The sequence below is a fragment of the Pithys albifrons genome, chromosome 8, assembly GCF_047495875.1.
Source record: "Pithys albifrons albifrons isolate INPA30051 chromosome 8, PitAlb_v1, whole genome shotgun sequence".
Lineage (NCBI taxonomy): Eukaryota > Metazoa > Chordata > Aves > Passeriformes > Thamnophilidae > Pithys > Pithys albifrons.
The window spans coordinates 21,534,494-21,552,220 of record NC_092465.1 but is presented as its reverse complement, the minus strand read 5'-3'; the positions used below and the strand labels follow the sequence as shown (position 1 = coordinate 21,552,220).

General features: G+C 38.1%; 2 protein-coding genes across 6 annotated transcripts in view; one reads left to right on the top strand and one right to left on the bottom strand.

Moving 5' to 3' along the window:
• Positions 1-3,230, top strand: part of LOC139674884 (neurabin-2-like) — a 43,188-nt gene extending 39,958 nt beyond the window's left edge. For all 5 annotated transcript variants that reach the window (XM_071561819.1, XM_071561822.1, XM_071561820.1 and 2 more), the window contains 2 exons: positions 1,120-1,308; positions 1,832-3,230. In XM_071561819.1, the coding sequence (XP_071417920.1) occupies positions 1,120-1,308; positions 1,832-1,999 (357 nt within the window). In that variant the 3' untranslated portion in view covers positions 2,000-3,230. The remainder of the gene's footprint in view (positions 1-1,119; positions 1,309-1,831) is intronic.
• Positions 3,231-3,906: 676 nt separating this feature from the next.
• On the bottom strand, positions 3,907-16,599 carry PDK1 (pyruvate dehydrogenase kinase 1). Its single transcript, XM_071562207.1, has 11 exons — positions 16,299-16,599; positions 13,070-13,211; positions 11,789-11,860; positions 11,099-11,283; positions 10,732-10,821; positions 10,341-10,418; positions 9,684-9,760; positions 8,895-8,993; positions 7,878-7,988; positions 6,638-6,751; positions 3,907-6,508 (listed from the first exon to the last, which is right to left on the bottom strand). The coding sequence occupies exons 1-11, from the start codon at positions 16,429-16,431 to the stop codon at positions 6,368-6,370; spliced, it is 1,242 nt and encodes a 413-aa protein (XP_071418308.1). The 5' UTR covers positions 16,432-16,599; the 3' UTR covers positions 3,907-6,367.
• Positions 16,600-17,727: the final 1,128 nt, after the last annotated feature.

The following is a 17,727-nucleotide window of genomic DNA, read 5'->3' as shown; positions in this document are numbered from 1 at the left end:
TGCGTCTCACTATCTTTGACTTGTAATCGCCAGAATTATTTTGTTACATTCAATCAACTGTCCTAAATATTCTATCAAATAGGCTGGATTTTGTGAGATCCCTCTGGCTGGGAGCTGTAGTTGTTCCTCTGAGATTTACATGGTCACATCTCAAATCCATCACTAGAAAAATGCTTATTTCCAGGTTTTCTGTTCACAAATGATGTGTAAGGCTCCCTGTAAATGGGGACAGTGCTTTCTTCTGTTTTGCAAATACCTTTGATCAACAGTGGAAGCTGCCTAGTGGAGCAGTCTGCAGGTCTAATGCAGCCTGTACTCAATCACAAGCTAGTGAGAGATCCTTTTGGATAGTTACTGATGTTTCTGACTCAGGTACCACACTCCAATTCCTTCTGTACAGACATTCAGCTCTGTTTTATGTAGCTTTTCTTTTATGATGAAGTAGTAGTGCTTCGGGACAAACAGCAGTACATTTTCCCCCCAGAAGCAAACTGAAATGAAAGCAGGGCACTGTGTGTATTTTTGGTGCAAGGCTTATGTTTCTGAAATGGTCATCTTCTATTAAGGCAGACCCTTTAAAATGTTGATGTGATAGCAGTAGCTGAAAGAATGAACAGTTCTCTCTTTTAGAAATGTACAAAATGTAGTAAAACTGTGCCTGGAACAGTCACCAGATTTACTGACTACTAGAATTGCTTTTATTCTGGATTCCCGTCATGTTAACAGTAATCAATAATAGAGTTGAAATGTTACTTCAGTGATTCTTCATGCTGTGCAAAGTACCATCTAACACTGGATTGAGGTCCCTTAACCAGCTAAAACTGAAGGCAGTGTGTTCACTGTTAGAATACATACAATTTAAGCTAATGCTTTGCTATATGATTTCTTAAAAACATTTATGTTGTCTATTTCTGACTTCCTGTTGAATGTTGTAGTGTCTTTTTGTTTGTAGTAAACTCCTACGCAAACTGACTATAAACTGTGATCTCAAGAACTTAAGTCCTTTTGGAGTAGAGCATATTTAAAAATGCATTTTGTTAACCAAACTTGACCAGCAACTGGAATTCAACATTTAGTCAAGTAAAACCTTGCTTATGGTGACTTTTCTCAATTGGTTAGGCATTAGATGATGAATTTGCAACAACAGGCAAGCAAAATCAATGGCACAGTAGACCTATTTCTGAATGGACCACCCAGCAAGTATGCCACTGGTTAATGGGCATGAACATGGAGCAGTACATTGCAGAGTTCACGGCCATGAACGTGGATGGACAGCAATTAATGCAGCTCGACAGTGAGAAGTTAAAGGTAAGTGAATATCCCAGGGTAGATTTGGGACCATATAATTTGCTGCTTACTCCGACATATTTTTAAACTGCAAAGTCTATTTTCTTGTTTTCATGGCTGCCATTCGGGTTGACACTGAGTGCAGTCAGGAACTTGGAATCGGGTGCTGCCACCTGCTGCTAATCGAAGTGTACTGGCTTCATAACACTAAAATCCTTAATATTGGAATTAACGAGAAAATTATTTTAAGACTACTTTGTTATTTTCTGGAAATTCTCGGGGTCTACATGTTTGTAAAATGGAAAACAAAACTGTTACTTCAAGCCTAAAGAGTTGGCCCTAGTTTCCATACTTGCCTTGTTACCCAGATGATTATTTACATTGCTTTTGAGGCCTCGAGTCCTTGTTTTTCAAACAAACTGACTATCTTGCAGCAAAGTGAATAACACTTCTTTAAATTGTTCATGCACAAGCACTATTGATAGTGCCATTGGAAAAAATTACTGATACTGATGAGGTTTTGTTTTGCTTTCGCCCTCCAAAGGCTTTGGGAGTTTCCAGTCAAAATGACCGATCAACAATAAAGAAAAAAATTAAGGATATTAGAAAAACACAAGAAAAACTGGAAAAGCAGAAGGAAAAGGTTCAAAAGAAGGAGAGAGAAGTTCGCAAGACTGGCAGAGTGGTGGCCACTCTTGAATCAAGCTGCTAAAATGATGGTTTTATTGTAGTGCAGACTTGCCTAATCTTGAGGTAGTTCAGCAGATTTGTATATAATTGTACAATTGAGGGAGGAGGGAAAGTGCAACAGTTTAATATGATAGGTGGTTTTTTACTTTTTAATTATGGTCCCTCCCCATTACAGCGTAATAAAATGAAATAATGTTTTCAGTATTTTTATTCCTAGTTGACTCTGCCTGTATTAATAGACAATACTTCAACTTTCTGCCTTAAGTAACGTTTCTGCTTCTAAGACCTCATATGCCCTTTTCATTGAAATTGATGTTTGTGGAAAGTAGAATACTGTATTAAAAATCATTCCAATAGTAGTCAACTAGCATTTGATAGAATCGAGTCTGATAGAGGGACAGTAGAATAATCCTGCCAAGAAATTCAGTCTGTGACGGTCTGTTTATCTGTTGCCACTAAAGATGTATAGTAAAAATTAAGTTTAAGAAAATGGTAATGTCAAATTAATTTAAAAAGGAAGCATGTATTTCAAATTTATGGATTATTTTGTTTAAGTTCTCATATTTCTGGGCTTCATTCAAAGTTCACTTTAGTAGCACATTGTTTTTGTATTCTGTGTTGCAATTTACTGAGAAAATAACAAGAAATACTAAGTAGTTTTCACAAACTACATATCCTAAGCATAATATTAAGTTTGCTGTACACTACTCATATGGTGTTGGGACAAGGTTTAAACCTATAAATAAGATCCTTTTTAACCTATTTTTCCTAAATAATACATAGTTTTATAGATTTATGCTATGAATAAGATCAATTTGCAATACATATATTTCTCTTTTCTACCTGCTACAAGATTTTGCGGACCAAATTTATATATTTGCTAATTTTAAACCATACTGTTTTTCAAACTTAAGATATTGAGGGAAGAACTGTAGGAAAAATGATCACTGACGCACTGGGGTTTCTGCCTTGTATTTAAACGTTCCATTGTAGACCACAGATTATTTCTCTTTAAAGGAGGATTTGATTCTCAAAATAGCTTAGAAGATGAATTGGTGTTTTGTATATTTAAATACTATTTTCTAGAGATACAAGAGCACTTCCTTAGATTATTCCAGAAACATAGACTAGTTTAAATATCAGTTCCACTGTAGAATGGACTAGAACAAAACTTACATAGTTCATTTATGTGGACCAAGTTCTCCTTTAAATCTATAGACTGTTTTTCATTTTAATTAAATGAATGACCTTCACTGTTGGTGTTTCACATTTATTTTTTTTTTGTATAAATGTCTTAAAAATTTCAGCAAAACAACTGTATGGAAATGCTTCTGCACACTTGGCATTTCCAAAATAAAGATTGAAAATCTTGTAATAATTACTTTTTCAAAGAGGTTATATTTCAGTTTGATGCATTAAGAAACTATTCTTTGGTCAAGATTTAACTTCTTTACTTTTTTCCCCATAGCTTTGTGTTGTGTGCCAAACTTAAAGACCTTGAGCCACAGAGGAATGCTGCCCTACTGATAAAAGAAAGGAATTAGAAGTACAGAATCCTTAAATGCTCAGGGTCACACATGTAAAACCAGCCTTCAGTTAATTCAGTCAAGAGAGCTGAGTACTTTCAGCTAGAAGACAGAATATTGATACAAACATGTATTACCCTTTTTCCTTAAGTCTACTGTTGCACCGTGAGGCGTTTCCTCATGAAGGAGACTAGTGGAAATAGTGGTTTCAGGGGTTTCCCTGTGTGCAGAGCTGGTGTAGTTAAACAGGGGCCATAGCAGGGATGATAAACTCACCTGGCACCCGAGCATAAGAATGTTGCTTATCACAGACTACAGCCCTGAACATCTGTGGGATGTGGAAGGAGAAGGGTGGCTGCCCCGAACAAGCTTGGTACAAAGGTACACAATCACCCAACAGAGCTGAATTTTTACAATAGTTTTAATGAATAAATGTAGTGATTCTTTCAAAAACAATTAAATTAACACAAACCAAGATTAGTCAGTGCAAGACTGAGCTCATTTGCATACAAAACTATTTATCTCAGCATTTTGATAGCAGTGATTCACTTCAACTTAACCAGTGTGCTAGCAATCACTTCAGAATAGTAATGAAAATATTCAACACAAAAGTTGTCTTCTGAACATCTGTTTAAACCAAAAGTTATCAAAAGAGCATGCTTGTTAAGTAGGGTTAAACATTGTAAACCAAAATACAACACAATTGTGTTTTCACCACAATCATTTGGGGTGGCAAGTGAACAGATAGATACAAACATAATTACACAGCAAGTTGTTCTAATAATCAGAATACAATTGGTTAGCTGAGAATATCAAAGAGGCTTTATTGCAATAATACCTGAAATAATTAACAGACTTTGTAGAAAACAAACTGTTAGCTTTTTTCAGAAAATTCTCTTGCACTTCTCAGAATTACCAAAATAATTTCAGTTGAATTAGTTAAAAGACTTAAAACTTAGCATAGACTGCTCAGGTTCAGACCTGAGGGTTTTTTGCCCTTTCTGTAACTTTCAGCTTTAGTTTAGCAAAAGCAGTAGCTGCAAGTGTCCCCTCCAGCATCTGTACAGGCCCCATTTCATAGTGTGTGTGGTGTTTCCCACATGCATCCTCTTGGAGGACCAAAGAAGATAACTAGATTCTCCTCACTTACAGCCATGCAGGTGTGCCAGTCACCACCTCTCGTCCTTGCAAGGAAGAAAAAGCAAGGGCCTCAAGATGCCCACAGGCTTGAGTGGAGCAGGTAACTCTACTTACTGTTCTGGTAGCGATTGAACTAGAATAGTTGAGTTTGCTCCTGTTAGAGGGATCTACAGTAGCTTGACCAGGATATAAAACCATTTAATTGTTTTGCAGAACTCAGCTAGCGAGGTAGCAGGAAATAATCTTGACTCTGGCTCAGCTAGAACCTGAATAGGTGACTTCAATTTCTAACATACCAGCTACTCCCTTCACTTGCGGTATCTCACCTTCCGCTCTGCACAGAGATCGTAAACTTGCAAAATTTAGATTTATTCTTTCTGAGAGGGATTATGCATGTCTGCTGCAGAACAAAAATCACAGAATTAGATGCAGTTAATTAACTGAAAAAAGAGTAATTCTCAGTGGCTTTAACTGCATCACTCCTAAAACGTTTAGGAATTACAGGGATTGAGGTGCAACATTCATGTGTATGATTTGAACAAAGTTGGCATAGTAGGCATTAAAAAAAGGTGAATCCTTTATTAAAAGAAGGACTTTGTACCTGAAAGGTAACATTCATTCCCCTCTATCTTCCCCAGTATGTTTTTGACAGTTTGTCTTCAACTGATACACATTCTGCTTACCAAGTTACAGTGTGACTTCCAGGTACTACAAAAGGCCAGAAGCACATCACAAATACAAAGGTATTTTCAAAAACTGTTAATTCCACTTTTTCTTAAATACTCCTGAGAAGGTAGCTTATGTTGTCAAAGTAATAGAGATGCCCTATTAAGGGCAAATTTAAAAAATCTGTTTATTAAAATAGATGCCCATTTACAGCTGTAAGCTGACATGACCAAGTCTGAGATCTTACAAGGGTAAGAACGTTGATGCCGCTTTTTGGTAGGACCTACAGAAATACAGGCCCCATTTCTCTGCTGTACACAAGTCAGTGTTACTTCCCAGTTCACAATGATGAGGGAAAGACAAGTTTTTCACATGTACTCTACATTCACATTACAAAAAAAGAAATATGACCAATGCCACATACCTGAGATACATTATACCAGTAGTTGCAGCTAAAAATGATTTTTAAAACTCTTTTATCCCTACAGCCATAAGTGTGATTTCTACAGCTGTAAAAACCCTTGATGTAGGAAAGGTGTGCAGGCAACATATCTAACTTTGCAAAATTAGGCTTCAGTGTGCTTAACATAAAAACAGAAAATGCCATACAGGTGCAAAGGTATAGCAATAAGCTCCTCAAATTTCTTACACAAGTTTTTCATTAATCTGTAATATTGTATAATGGAAAAATGCTCTAGTGAGCTTTTTCAATAGTTTTTCCATTAAAACAATTTTGTAATTGTAAGTATTAATATCAGATGTAATAGAGATTGCACTGATTCCCTATAAAACCCAAAACATTGCTCCCTTGACTTGGCTCTGAAAGTATTCAAAACCAGAAAATTAAACAAATTAAGTGTGACCTTCTATTTAAAAGTATGTACAGGTTTGGGGGTTGTTTTTTTCATTTCAGAAAAGTCTATTTACAGTAAGCCTTCTGTTATTCCACTTAAAATTACTTTCAAATACCAAACATGGGTCAACATCTTGCTACAAATTAAGTCTTTTAAATTCCCTTTAGAGACAAACTTACTTCTTATGAACTGCCGAGGGGAAAGCTACATACTGCGAAACGTGGTCATGTCCTTTGGCTCACTGCTTGGCACACACCAATCATCTGCTTCGTGGTTTGCTTTATAATGCTTCCAGGCTGCTTTGTTATACACAGGGAGCCTTTCAATTGATTCTGTTGATAAGGCCTGTAAGGAGAGAAGACTGTAGCTGATGATTCTTTTAAATTGAAGTTATAGTAACAGAACAAGGAGTTCCATTAGCATTTTAGATTACAGTTGCTGATAAATGTAAAATGGTAAAGTGTTCCATCATACCTTGATGTAAATTACTGCATCTGTACCATAGCCTTCTAAGGAATACAGTTTCAGGTCTCCTTGGAAGTACTGTGCATACAGACGTGATATGGGTAAGCCATAACCAAATCCAGCCTGATCCAGGAGAAAAAGTTTATTTCCATTAATTGCATCAATTGGCGTTTTCTGTTTTAACTTAATATATACATGGAGAAACTAAGCATGATGTTTGACAGTAAGGGGAGTTCAGATGTTAAGTATCAGTCCCCTTTCCCAAACTATTATACATCCCAAAACCAGAAGAATGGATGGATAACTGTGATTATAAGAAAACTGTTTTATTCCTTTGTCAGGCAGGGCTGGTAGAAAACACTTCTTGCATTATGGTATCTTTTTGAAGAAGAGATATCACTAGAGAAAACAGTACTGTCTCTGTCATGGAGTACTAACCTTAAGAACACTGAGGACTTACATCAAATACATTTCACTATCAGTGTATATAAAAAAGGTTCAAGACAAAATGTATGTGAATTTGTAGGATATAATAAAATTCTATCAAGCCCTGACTGCTGTAGCAGGACAGAGGCCTGAAGTGTTAGGCGTAATTTTTTTTTATCTATTAAATGTTAGAGATGATCTCTCAGTGAGCATACACAACACTTCTCTGCACAGATCTAGTGTTTAATGAGTTGCAGAGTCATCTACGTGCAGAACACTGTATATATTTTAAAATGATGCAATATAGGAGGATAAATGCAGAAAAGCTGTTCAGAGATTCTAACCAAGAGCTTAGGCTTAATTTTTCTTGTGCATCTATTACGTTCACATCAGAACAAAGTAAATTCCTCATATGCCCTGTCACACCTATGCTCCTTCATCCTTGCTGGAGTATGGTACAGTTGACCTCAGAGTGAACTGTGGCCTTGACCCAAAGCCATTGCTATAATTATTTTACGTTTCATTCAGTGGCTACAAAAAGAATTCAGAGTTCTGCCCTCACTACAGTACATGCAGCATAGCTAAGTGTTCTGCTTGAGGTAGCTGATCTTTAAATGTAGTACAGAAAAACACAATCTTGAATAATTTTTAGTATTTTATGCAATTTTCCAGTTATTTTCAGAAAAATAATTGAATTAAGCTGTAACATTCAAATGACAATTCTCATTGTATCTATAAAATCAGTACTTGGTAGCTTTGGCTAAATGGTTTCTTTTGTGACCATTAAACAGCCAAGATGCCCAGGTATAAAAGATTTGCATACCAAAGGTGTAGCTCGTGAAGTCTCAATTCGAGGACGTGGTGCTGTTGAATACATGTAGTTGAACAGCCTGTCAATTTTCCTCACAGGAACACCACCACCACGATCACTCATCTGGAACAAGAAGGAGCATGTAGATTATGTCCCTGAATCCATTTTATAAAAGACACCTTTTCCAATAAGCCTGAGAAAGTTCAGGTAAAACAAAAAGCAACATTGTCCCTATTAAGTTACAGGTTTTCTTTAATTCTCATCTCCAGCAATGACCAGAGAGAGAGATTAATCCTAAACCATTAAATAAAATACCATAAGTACCTTTAGAAGCATTCATATTCTCTTGGAAGCAAGAAAATTGTACTTGAATGGTGCATGGCTTTTATCTTGTTCATAACTCACTTTAGTCTGAAGTCACTATACCTTTCAGAAAATGCCAGGTTGTCTGAATTTTTAATCTTTATTCCTCAGGAATACTGCCAGTTAACTATCATTGACTAAAACCTGTTACTGAAAAAGTAAGTCAAAGAAGTTGTTTTACTACAGTTTAGTGAGATCTATGAAAAACCCAGTGCTTGCAGTTGGTCTTTGACATCCAACATGCATATTGTACAGAAAAAGAAGAAACTGCAAACTGTACTTAAGGAGGTTTGGTTTGTGTGGAATATACAGTATTTATTACCCTTTTTTCAGTTGTTTCACACCTGTATAGCTTGTGTCATTGTCACTTACAAAATGCTGATGTTACAATTGTAGAAAGATGCTACTTCATTTTTAGTTACGGTTGCTTGTACGTTAGGCAAGGCATGAGCATGACAAGCACAGGAAGCTATTGCAGAGCCTTCCATGAACTTCCTACTGATGCAGTATGTGGAATTCCATAATGGCCTTTTTACTCACATATGTCATGACATACGATCTACTGACGGACCCACATCACTGGCTGAAGTTAGTAATATGCTGCCTGTGCACGAAATAAAACCCAGTCAAAATAACTTACATTCAAAATAATAAAAAAGTGGGTACCTTCACAGTTAAATCCTCATTTCCCAACGTGACATGTACACGAATTGCAGGATAAATGCATCGATCAGCATTGTGTTCCATTGTGGCTCTCATTGCATTCTGCAATTTCAAGTACAATGTAAATCTTACTCACTTGGTATAATATCTTAAACATCAATTTAGGAGTTATTTTATCATGTATTTCAGAATCAGAACAAATGTATTTTGGTTTAGAGTATTTTTTTAATATTTCTGGTTCATTCGGTATGAGTATTATGAATACAGCTTCTTAGAAAACACAGGATCCCAATATTTAATTTTTTTAAGAAGAACATCTCAGTAGTTTAATGTACAGAGTTTTTGCTGGAGAACTCTTTGAAATGCATATTACATGCAATATGACACAACAATCAAGAAAAGTCTAGGACTGAACTGCTTGAGGAAAGCTCTGTAGGACTTATTACACATTTTACCAGATTTGAAGATATCCCAAAAATTATGTATCTTATTCTCACTTCCTTTATTAAGTAGTATCTTTATACATTTTGAGATTTAAGCTGTCTGTTCAGAAGCTGTCACATGCATTCAGTGGCTAGGCAAAGGAGATGCATCTTCCAAAGCTGTTCATTTTCTATTCAATTACTGTTTGTCTGAACAGTACAATTTAGCAATGTTCCTGCAGCCAAACAGCAGGAGGTTTGCACTTGCAAAAAACACACTGCTATCTAGAATTGGTTCAAAAAGTCAAACCAATACAATCTCACTAAACAAAGATTCATAGAAGACTTGTGTAATGGTAAGTGCACAGACCTTGAAAAGTTCGAAAACCATGTGATAGAGATGTGATGGCACGTACACCACTTGCATGGGCTGTCCTGGTGATTTAACTGGAGAAAGAGAGTCTAAATAACTAAATAGCAAATGAGGTAATTAAAATATGAATTTATATTGTTGAATTTACAAGAGAAGGAAAAAGTTTTATGTTAATCAAAAGTTATACTCAAGATTTTCAAATGTTTTTGCTGCTTTAGAAATTATTTTAAAACCACTTTGGCATCACTGATAAGGGCGTATCATAGTTGCTTTCTAATAACCCTTGAGGAGATTATCATGAAGATGTAATAGAACATTTAGTATAAATCTGTAAAGTGTCACAAAAAATGCAGACAGGGTGAGATGCAGTAGTGCAGGTGAAGACATGCAAGAAATCTTGGAAGACGGCTGCTCAAATTTGTTACACCAACAGCTCTAAGTGCCAAAAACTTTTCTACTGATTTCAGTTTTCTAATTAAAGGGAGGAATGGGGAAAGCCTGCAGCCAGATTTTAAAAACCCAGAACTATTTATGACAGGAGATACAGAAAACACATTAACTATATGAAAAGCAGAAGGAGAACATTTCACCACCAGCTACTTCAGAAGAAGCCATCACGATGTTCAAGAGGATGCGTTGTCCATATGCACTTACCATTCAGCTCTTCAAGGATAAGTTCTGGAGAGCTCATGTAATATAAATCACAAAGGCTCTTGGCACTTTCATAGCCATCTATAATAAAAACACAGGAAGTTATGTTTCCGCTTTCCACCTTTTTTTTCCTTTAGAGTTTGCCAAAAAGAAAAACAAATAAAGTACTGTGCACTGTCAGGGAGGTTTTGTATTTTCTTAGAAAAATTGGGTTTAAAGGAAAAAGGTACAAAATTGTATTACACTTTATATAAACCTACTCCAGGTAGGAAAGAACTAAGTAGTATCTGAGTATCAGGATGTGTATCAGGATGAGTACATGAGTATCAGGATGAGTATGAGGATGACATTCATGTAAGTTTTCAGGATTCTAGTTCTTATCTGCTGGATTTACCTCTAATAACTTCAACAACATTGCAGTTAGGGTCGATGCTTCCAATGTGTTTTGGATGAGCTGGATTACTTTTCCCACCAAACAGTAAAGCTGCCAAAAAAGAAAGTATTATTGAATACCTAGTATAATTTTAGTTTTGCTAAATAAAAATGTATAGGCAATCTGTAAGTCCAGTCTTCACAATACTTGAAAGATTACTAATAATTAATATTTCAGGAATTGTATTAAGAATGAGTTTATAAATAGCAAGACAAATAGTGTACTCCTAAGTCACATTTAAGTTCATATTAAGCACTTAAAAATTAAAGGAAAATACACTTGACAAGGTACAGGTATCATATCCCCTCCTTTCAACACTGGCACTTACAGTGCTGGTTAAGGAGCATTCTGATTGAAATGCGACTCATGTAGAAACGGTCTAAAAAATACTGCACATTCTGCGAGGTCACTGCATCAATGCCAAAGCTTTCCTTGTATTCTATTACTCCTTGAGCCATCGTAGGAATTACATCATTATGCCGATTCCGGATTTTTATCACAGTATCTGTAAAACTAAAATCAATGCATTGTTAGTATTTCACTTTCAAGGGAATTTAATACTGTGGCAAACAGAGCACTTGCCTACAAAATACCACAGGGCTGCCTACTGGAGTAAGAAGACGGGCCACTCTTTACAGTGTATTTCAGGTGACTAGCACTGAAACAATCAGTCATCAACTATTTTGACTATTTATAAAAATATTATTTATTTATTATCTTGATTACTGCCAAGAGAAAGAGAAAACTGTGCCAGCGTTTTCATGCAGAACATCGTATGTCAAATGGCAGTTACGGTCAGACAACACTGACCAAAGCCACTCTCTACAATATGGCATGATGTTAAAATGTTTTGTTTCTGGTTTTACTGTACCCTCCTTTTAGGGACAGGGGGTCACATTACTGCAATTCTTAAGCAAAGATTTGAGATATATGAAATTTTTCTTAACCTATTGTTTTCTTGCCAATTCTTCCACATAATATTAAGAAAATATTAACATATGTAACAGCAGATCCTTACCTGTGAATAGCCCCTGAATCTTCTGAGCTTTTGTCCTTAAAGTCAAGGATCTCCTGAAGACTTTGGACATACCTTTCAATGAAAGAAACAGGACAAAGACCAATTCTAATTTGTCTCCCCAGATCTCTCTAATTAGCAATTTGAGGTCTTCCAAGGTTGCTTGTTCCCATGTTATTGTACCTATCCCCTGTGAATTTTATTAGATCCTTTTCAATCTATTCATGACATTTCTTCAAAAATTTCCAGAGCAATGAACTCCACAATTTAATTAGAATGCATAAAAGATTATCTTTGTATTTTAAATCCTGTGGGTGATCACTTATTTGCAGCCCCAGCAAGTTCCTCTTATTGGAAAAACCTTTCCAGCTTGTTCATGATTTAAGTATTTCTGCCATCTCTATCCTTAGGTAGGTATTTTCCAAGCTGAAGAATTCTGTTTGGTTTCAACTCATGTAAAAATTGATCCAACCCTCTGATTATCCCTCTTAGTCTTTTATGTTCAGGATGGAGTGACTAAAACTGCATGTAATTCAGAGGAATAATGGGCTAACACAGTGATACAATTATATTCCTCCACATTTGTTACTTAGTTCCTACCACTATTTTCCTTGCCCATCAACTGACATATTCAGAAAAATATTCCCAGTAGCATCAGAATTTTTTTCCATTGTAAGCAAGCAAGGCTACAGGGAGAGGAGAGTCCTGCCTGAGTTCTACTTTGCGTTTGTTGGAGTAAATTCCTTTTCCATTTGATCAATGTCATTTAGTAGTATCATGAGAACGTAAGCATTTGTGTTTCCTTAAGAGCCTTCCTCTTCACTGATAGCTCTTTTTATATTCAGTTATCTAATCAATCCCACCTTTACTATTAATGTGTCTTTAAATGGTTTCTACTATGTTTTGCAAACATTTTGTACCTTAGCCTGCCTTTGTTGGTTTCTTCAACTAGTCTCTTCATTTTCAGCTAAGTCCCTTATTAAACATTGCTCTCCTGGATTTTTGTTTGAAAAAAAAAGTTTTGAATTCTCATACACGAGTGTCTGCAAAACTTAGTGATTTTTCATTCTCTCATGGGTTCTCTAATTGCTCCTAAAGGGTTTTTTTAAGCCTAAATTTAGTATCTGATCTATATCACACTGGATATTTAGTATCTCACTTTAAATAAGGGATGTTCTTGTCACAAGCCCATGAAATGTTCTTTGCGTAGAAAAGAATGATTTCCTCCAACCTGTGTATATGCAGACGGCCACCCTTAAAGGTGAGGAATGTCACTGTTCTTACCAGCTCTGCACCAGCTGAACTGAAGGTGTTCTCAGCAGGTTATCTGGGAGCAGGCTTATTTCCTTCATTATGTTTGCCAATCTCACAGGCAACTCTTGTCGGAGAAACATAAATGAAGTCTTCTCACAAGCATTTTCTGATCCTAAGACCAAAATAAATATATGATGACAGAATAAAGTCAGTACTTATGACAGAAAACTCCACAAACTCTTACTTTCTTGCATAAGAGACCTGTGCCTTAGTTTCAAAGCTGACTTGGCCAGGCTGGTAAGGCAGTATTTCTTTCATGGCAGCAGCCCATTTTGATTTCAAAATTTATCTCTTAACTTCCAGCTCTGTTTGGGTAAGAATAATCTTCAATATACAAAGAGAAACTAATGCAATAGCTGCAGACCCATACTATTCAACTTTAAATACAGCTTCTATTCATGTATATTGTTCATTTCATTTGCAGTGAACACTGCCTCAACCAGCACTGATCAAACAGTGCGTCACTCTGAGTGTGTCAGAGAAGCAAATGAAACCAGTGCAGGAAACAATTTATGGGAATGGTGCTTAAGAAAGTATCATGGTCCTGTACATCCTGCTTTTGAATCACTGGAAAACCTACTGGAACACTTTCAGAAAATAAATTCTGCAATAGTGATCTCACTTTCAACTAAATCTGTTGTAGTTTAAGTTCACTGTCTACAGGAAAAAGATAGATGAATGAATTCACATGAATACTGAGAAAGAAAGCAGGACAGCTACTGGGATTAGCCATTAGGATAGTAGTTCTCACATACATTTACTTTTTCATTTTTTTACATTTTTAAAAGCTAGAAGCAAAAATCCTGCACTTGTTGATAATAGACCTGCCCCTTTATAAAGACAAATGTCATCTGTGTGGGTGGCAATTATATGTAGTTATTAAAATCAAGACCTAAATTCACTCCACAAAGCCTGTTTTCCTAGGCAAGAAAGGAGGATACAGTGTGGGGAAGAGGCCAAGACATGCCGTATTTACTCTCAGCCAGATTTCTTTCTAGATTTCAAGATTGTCATGTAAACAGCATCTGAACTTACTAACCTGTTCATCTTCTGCACTGAAGTACTTACTTCAGGTTTGGTGTTTCACAAGTGTGTCCTACAAATTAACTCTGGTATTACTGCCCAGTTCATTCCTTCCATCTGGCAAGCAGGAGTTGGGAAAAATATTAAAGGAAGGGATGTGGAATTAAAAAGGAAGCTGGGAGTGTCTTACATGGGAAAAATCATCAAACTGAAATGGAATAGCTTACTTTAAAGTATCCAGACTCAGATACATCATACACTGTGATGAAAGCCATACACTGATGAAAGATTGTCAGTTAAGTTAATGAAAAAGGGAATAGCTTACAAGAAATTCCTCCCTAGCTACACTTACCAGTATTATGTGTTGTCTACATATGACCTCTGCCCAGAAACCTTTCATTCTCCCTAGTCAGATTGCATTTCAGACAAGACTGTTACTGGCCTTTACCTCTTCTTGGGCAAAATTCCACAAACGAGTCAGATTGAAGGTATTAGAATGTAAATATAATCTTTAACTGCCTCATATACTCAGGAAATTACATTCCACAAAACAGGTTTTTTTATCTGGAGGCCATAATTTTTTGCAGTCCTGAATCAAATATGGAAGGTAGTTTAGGGCAGGACTTCACTGAATGGGCAAATGATTCTCCTGTGCAGCCACAGTCCATCTAGACAAAGAATGGATAAGACTCCTACAGAAAATACTGTGGCCTTATAAGCCAAGATAACTGATGTACAAGCCAGACCTAAATTTGCTAATGGAATATCTCTTTTTTTTTAAGTTAGCATTACCAGATTTTATTATTTCCTGTTTGAATGCTCTCACTATAGTGAAAGGAGACAAAAAATCCCTAATGAAAACACCATCAGATTATAATGGCCACAGAATCTCTTAAAGACAAATACTGACTCAGTCTTGCACGCTATTCGGGGTTTTTTTGCATTCACTTTTTTTTTTCACTTTGTTACTAGTTTTTACTTCCTGTGATTAAATGCTTAAGCACAAGAGAGAAAAAAAATTAAGATTTCAAAATTATTTTTACCTTATGTTCAGGTACTAACAGCAAAAAAGTAGCCTATCTTTTGACACAAGGGAAAATCAACACTGATTTTAATATAAGCATTATTTTATCAGTATTTAGTGGTAAAATAATACAGGTCAAAGCAAACTCTGAATTGCAAGATTCTTTGCTTAAATATATGGTAGCAACAGAACTTATGGTACATGCAGTTCCTGTATGAGTCGAGTTTTAAATGTTGGATACATTTCATTGCCACGAATGAAACCTTGAATAGACGGATGAAGTTACAGCAGATAGTTCAAAGAAAGTTTTCTTTCTAAGTCCTCCTACTTACACTGTCTGGGGCTGTATGACTAATTCTCAGTTATGTTTTACTTATAAAAATGTAACAAGCAATGCAACTATTAACTACTTAAATGTTTATATGCAACACTTAGGAAAGCATTTATGCACACCAGAGTGCCTTGGGTACAGAAACAGAACGTATTATGGAATGGCTCCAACCTCAAGCTTTGAATAGGTTTCTCAGTGTGACTTACATAACCTTGCTCTGTGTGGTATTTGCTTTGAGGCAGAACAGAAAATCGCTGCCATCCCTTTTGTTTCCAAGCAGATAGACAAACCTGGAAGCGTTATGAATGGTTTTAGCGCACAATGTAAGACCAAGTATTCTATTACTGATTTAATAATTTTTAACACTAGATTCCAAATCCTTCAGGATGGCTCTTGGTCTCTGCATCCTGCTCTTTCTCTCACACGCCTTCTAAACCAGGAAAGTCTGGGTGTTTGTCTGGGGCACAGACACGCGACTGAGAAGTGATGACTGTTCAGCCCCTCGGTGCCAGCTGAGGTTAAACGTCTCACGTGTTTGGGATCGAGCTCCAGCACTGCTCCAACCCCACCAGCTGTCACAGCTGTCCCCACCCTCTCCCCAGCACTGCAGGTCCTGCCGGAAAAACCCCCACTACTCTGGTGGTGCCAAAACCCGGAGTTTTCAGCTGAGTTTCAACCTTGTCACACTTCCAGTCTCCGGGAAGGAGCCAACTAGGTTCCCCTGTCCCAGAAGGAAGCAGGGCCTTTTTCTGCCAGAAAGCACAGCAGTAACAAGAGATAAGCAACAGCCGGGCGGGGGCCGCGGCCGAGCAGGAACTCACCGAAGTCCAGAAACTGCTTCATGGATAGCGGCGAGGGGGAGAAGCGGGAGTAGAAGTCCACCTGCTGCGGGATAGTGCCCGGCGAGGCGCTGCCCGGGGCGGCCGCGCGCAGCAGAGCTCGCAGGAGCCTCATGGCGCGGCTGCAGCTGCGGCTCCGTCCCCTCAGCTCCGCTTAACTCAGCTCGGCTCGGCTCGGCCCGGCCGCCATTTCCCGCCACGCCGCTGCCCCGGTCCAGGCCGCGCCGCCGGGAGGAGGTGTCCGAGGGGAAGGTGGGCGGAGGAGAGGGCGGCTCTGAGGGCGGCAGCTCCGGGGGCCGCGCCCCCCGCCTTGACGGCCGCCGGGAGAGGGCGGTGCTCGCTCCGCGGAGGGGCCGGGCCGCGCACAGGTACGGGCGCGGTAGGGGGCGGTGCCGCTGCATGCCCGGCGAAGGGCCGGAGCGCGGCGGGTGCGGGGGCACGGGCACGGGCACGGGCACGGGCACGGGCACGGGCACGGGCACGGGCACAGGGCGGTGCGGGGGCACAGGCACAGTCACAGGGCGGTGCGGGGGCTCGGCCCGGCGGGGCGCAGTGCCGGATGGCGCCGCCGACTCGTACGGTGGTGGGAGGGCAGAGCCTCACCTGAGGAAAAAAGAGGATTAAAAAAATAGGGCGTCTGCCTTTAAAGATCAACTCCTGATCTGTCAACAATGAGCACAATATGTGTCTGTATTGGTTAGAAATCACCTGGACCACAGATCGCATTGTATCACTTTACTGGCTGATAGGATGCTAATGCAACATGTGAGATACCAGTGTATTTAATAGTTTATTAGAAATAGTTTATTTTTATTAGAAATAGTTTATTTTATCTGCTCTGGTAGAAATACCTAGAATATTACCAAAAAGGCAGTTAAGGGTGATTTATAAGCATTTCTGATAAACTCAGTGCAGTATAGATATTAAGGAAATTTTTGACATTAGACTCTCATCTCAATCACAAATCAATTTTCTATCTGGTAGCTTGGTGCCTCAAAAGAGGGACCCCAAAGAAATCCCTGGGCAATGATGTGCTTCTCAGCTCTGTACTATCAATTGTTGAACCCCTCCACTACAAATGACCCAGCAATATCCTGCAAACATTTCTCGTAATCAGCTTTACCAGCTGCTTTATTTCATATGTTCGTGGCAAAAGTTTTGACTTTTCTGTCCCTTCTTCCCCTATTCCCTGAAGACAGTGAGACTGAGAGATAAAATACACACAGCACTGTTCATCAGTGCTGAGGACGGTGTATGTTGCTTGGCAGTACTCCAGTAAGCAGAAGCAATCACACCTTCTCTTGTGAAAAACTCTTTTCTCTGCCTGTTTTCTCAGATGAGACAGGCAGGTATGGCCCTGAAAAGCTGTGGCTTGCAAACAACCATTTTGCAGAGCTAGAAAAGGAGGAAA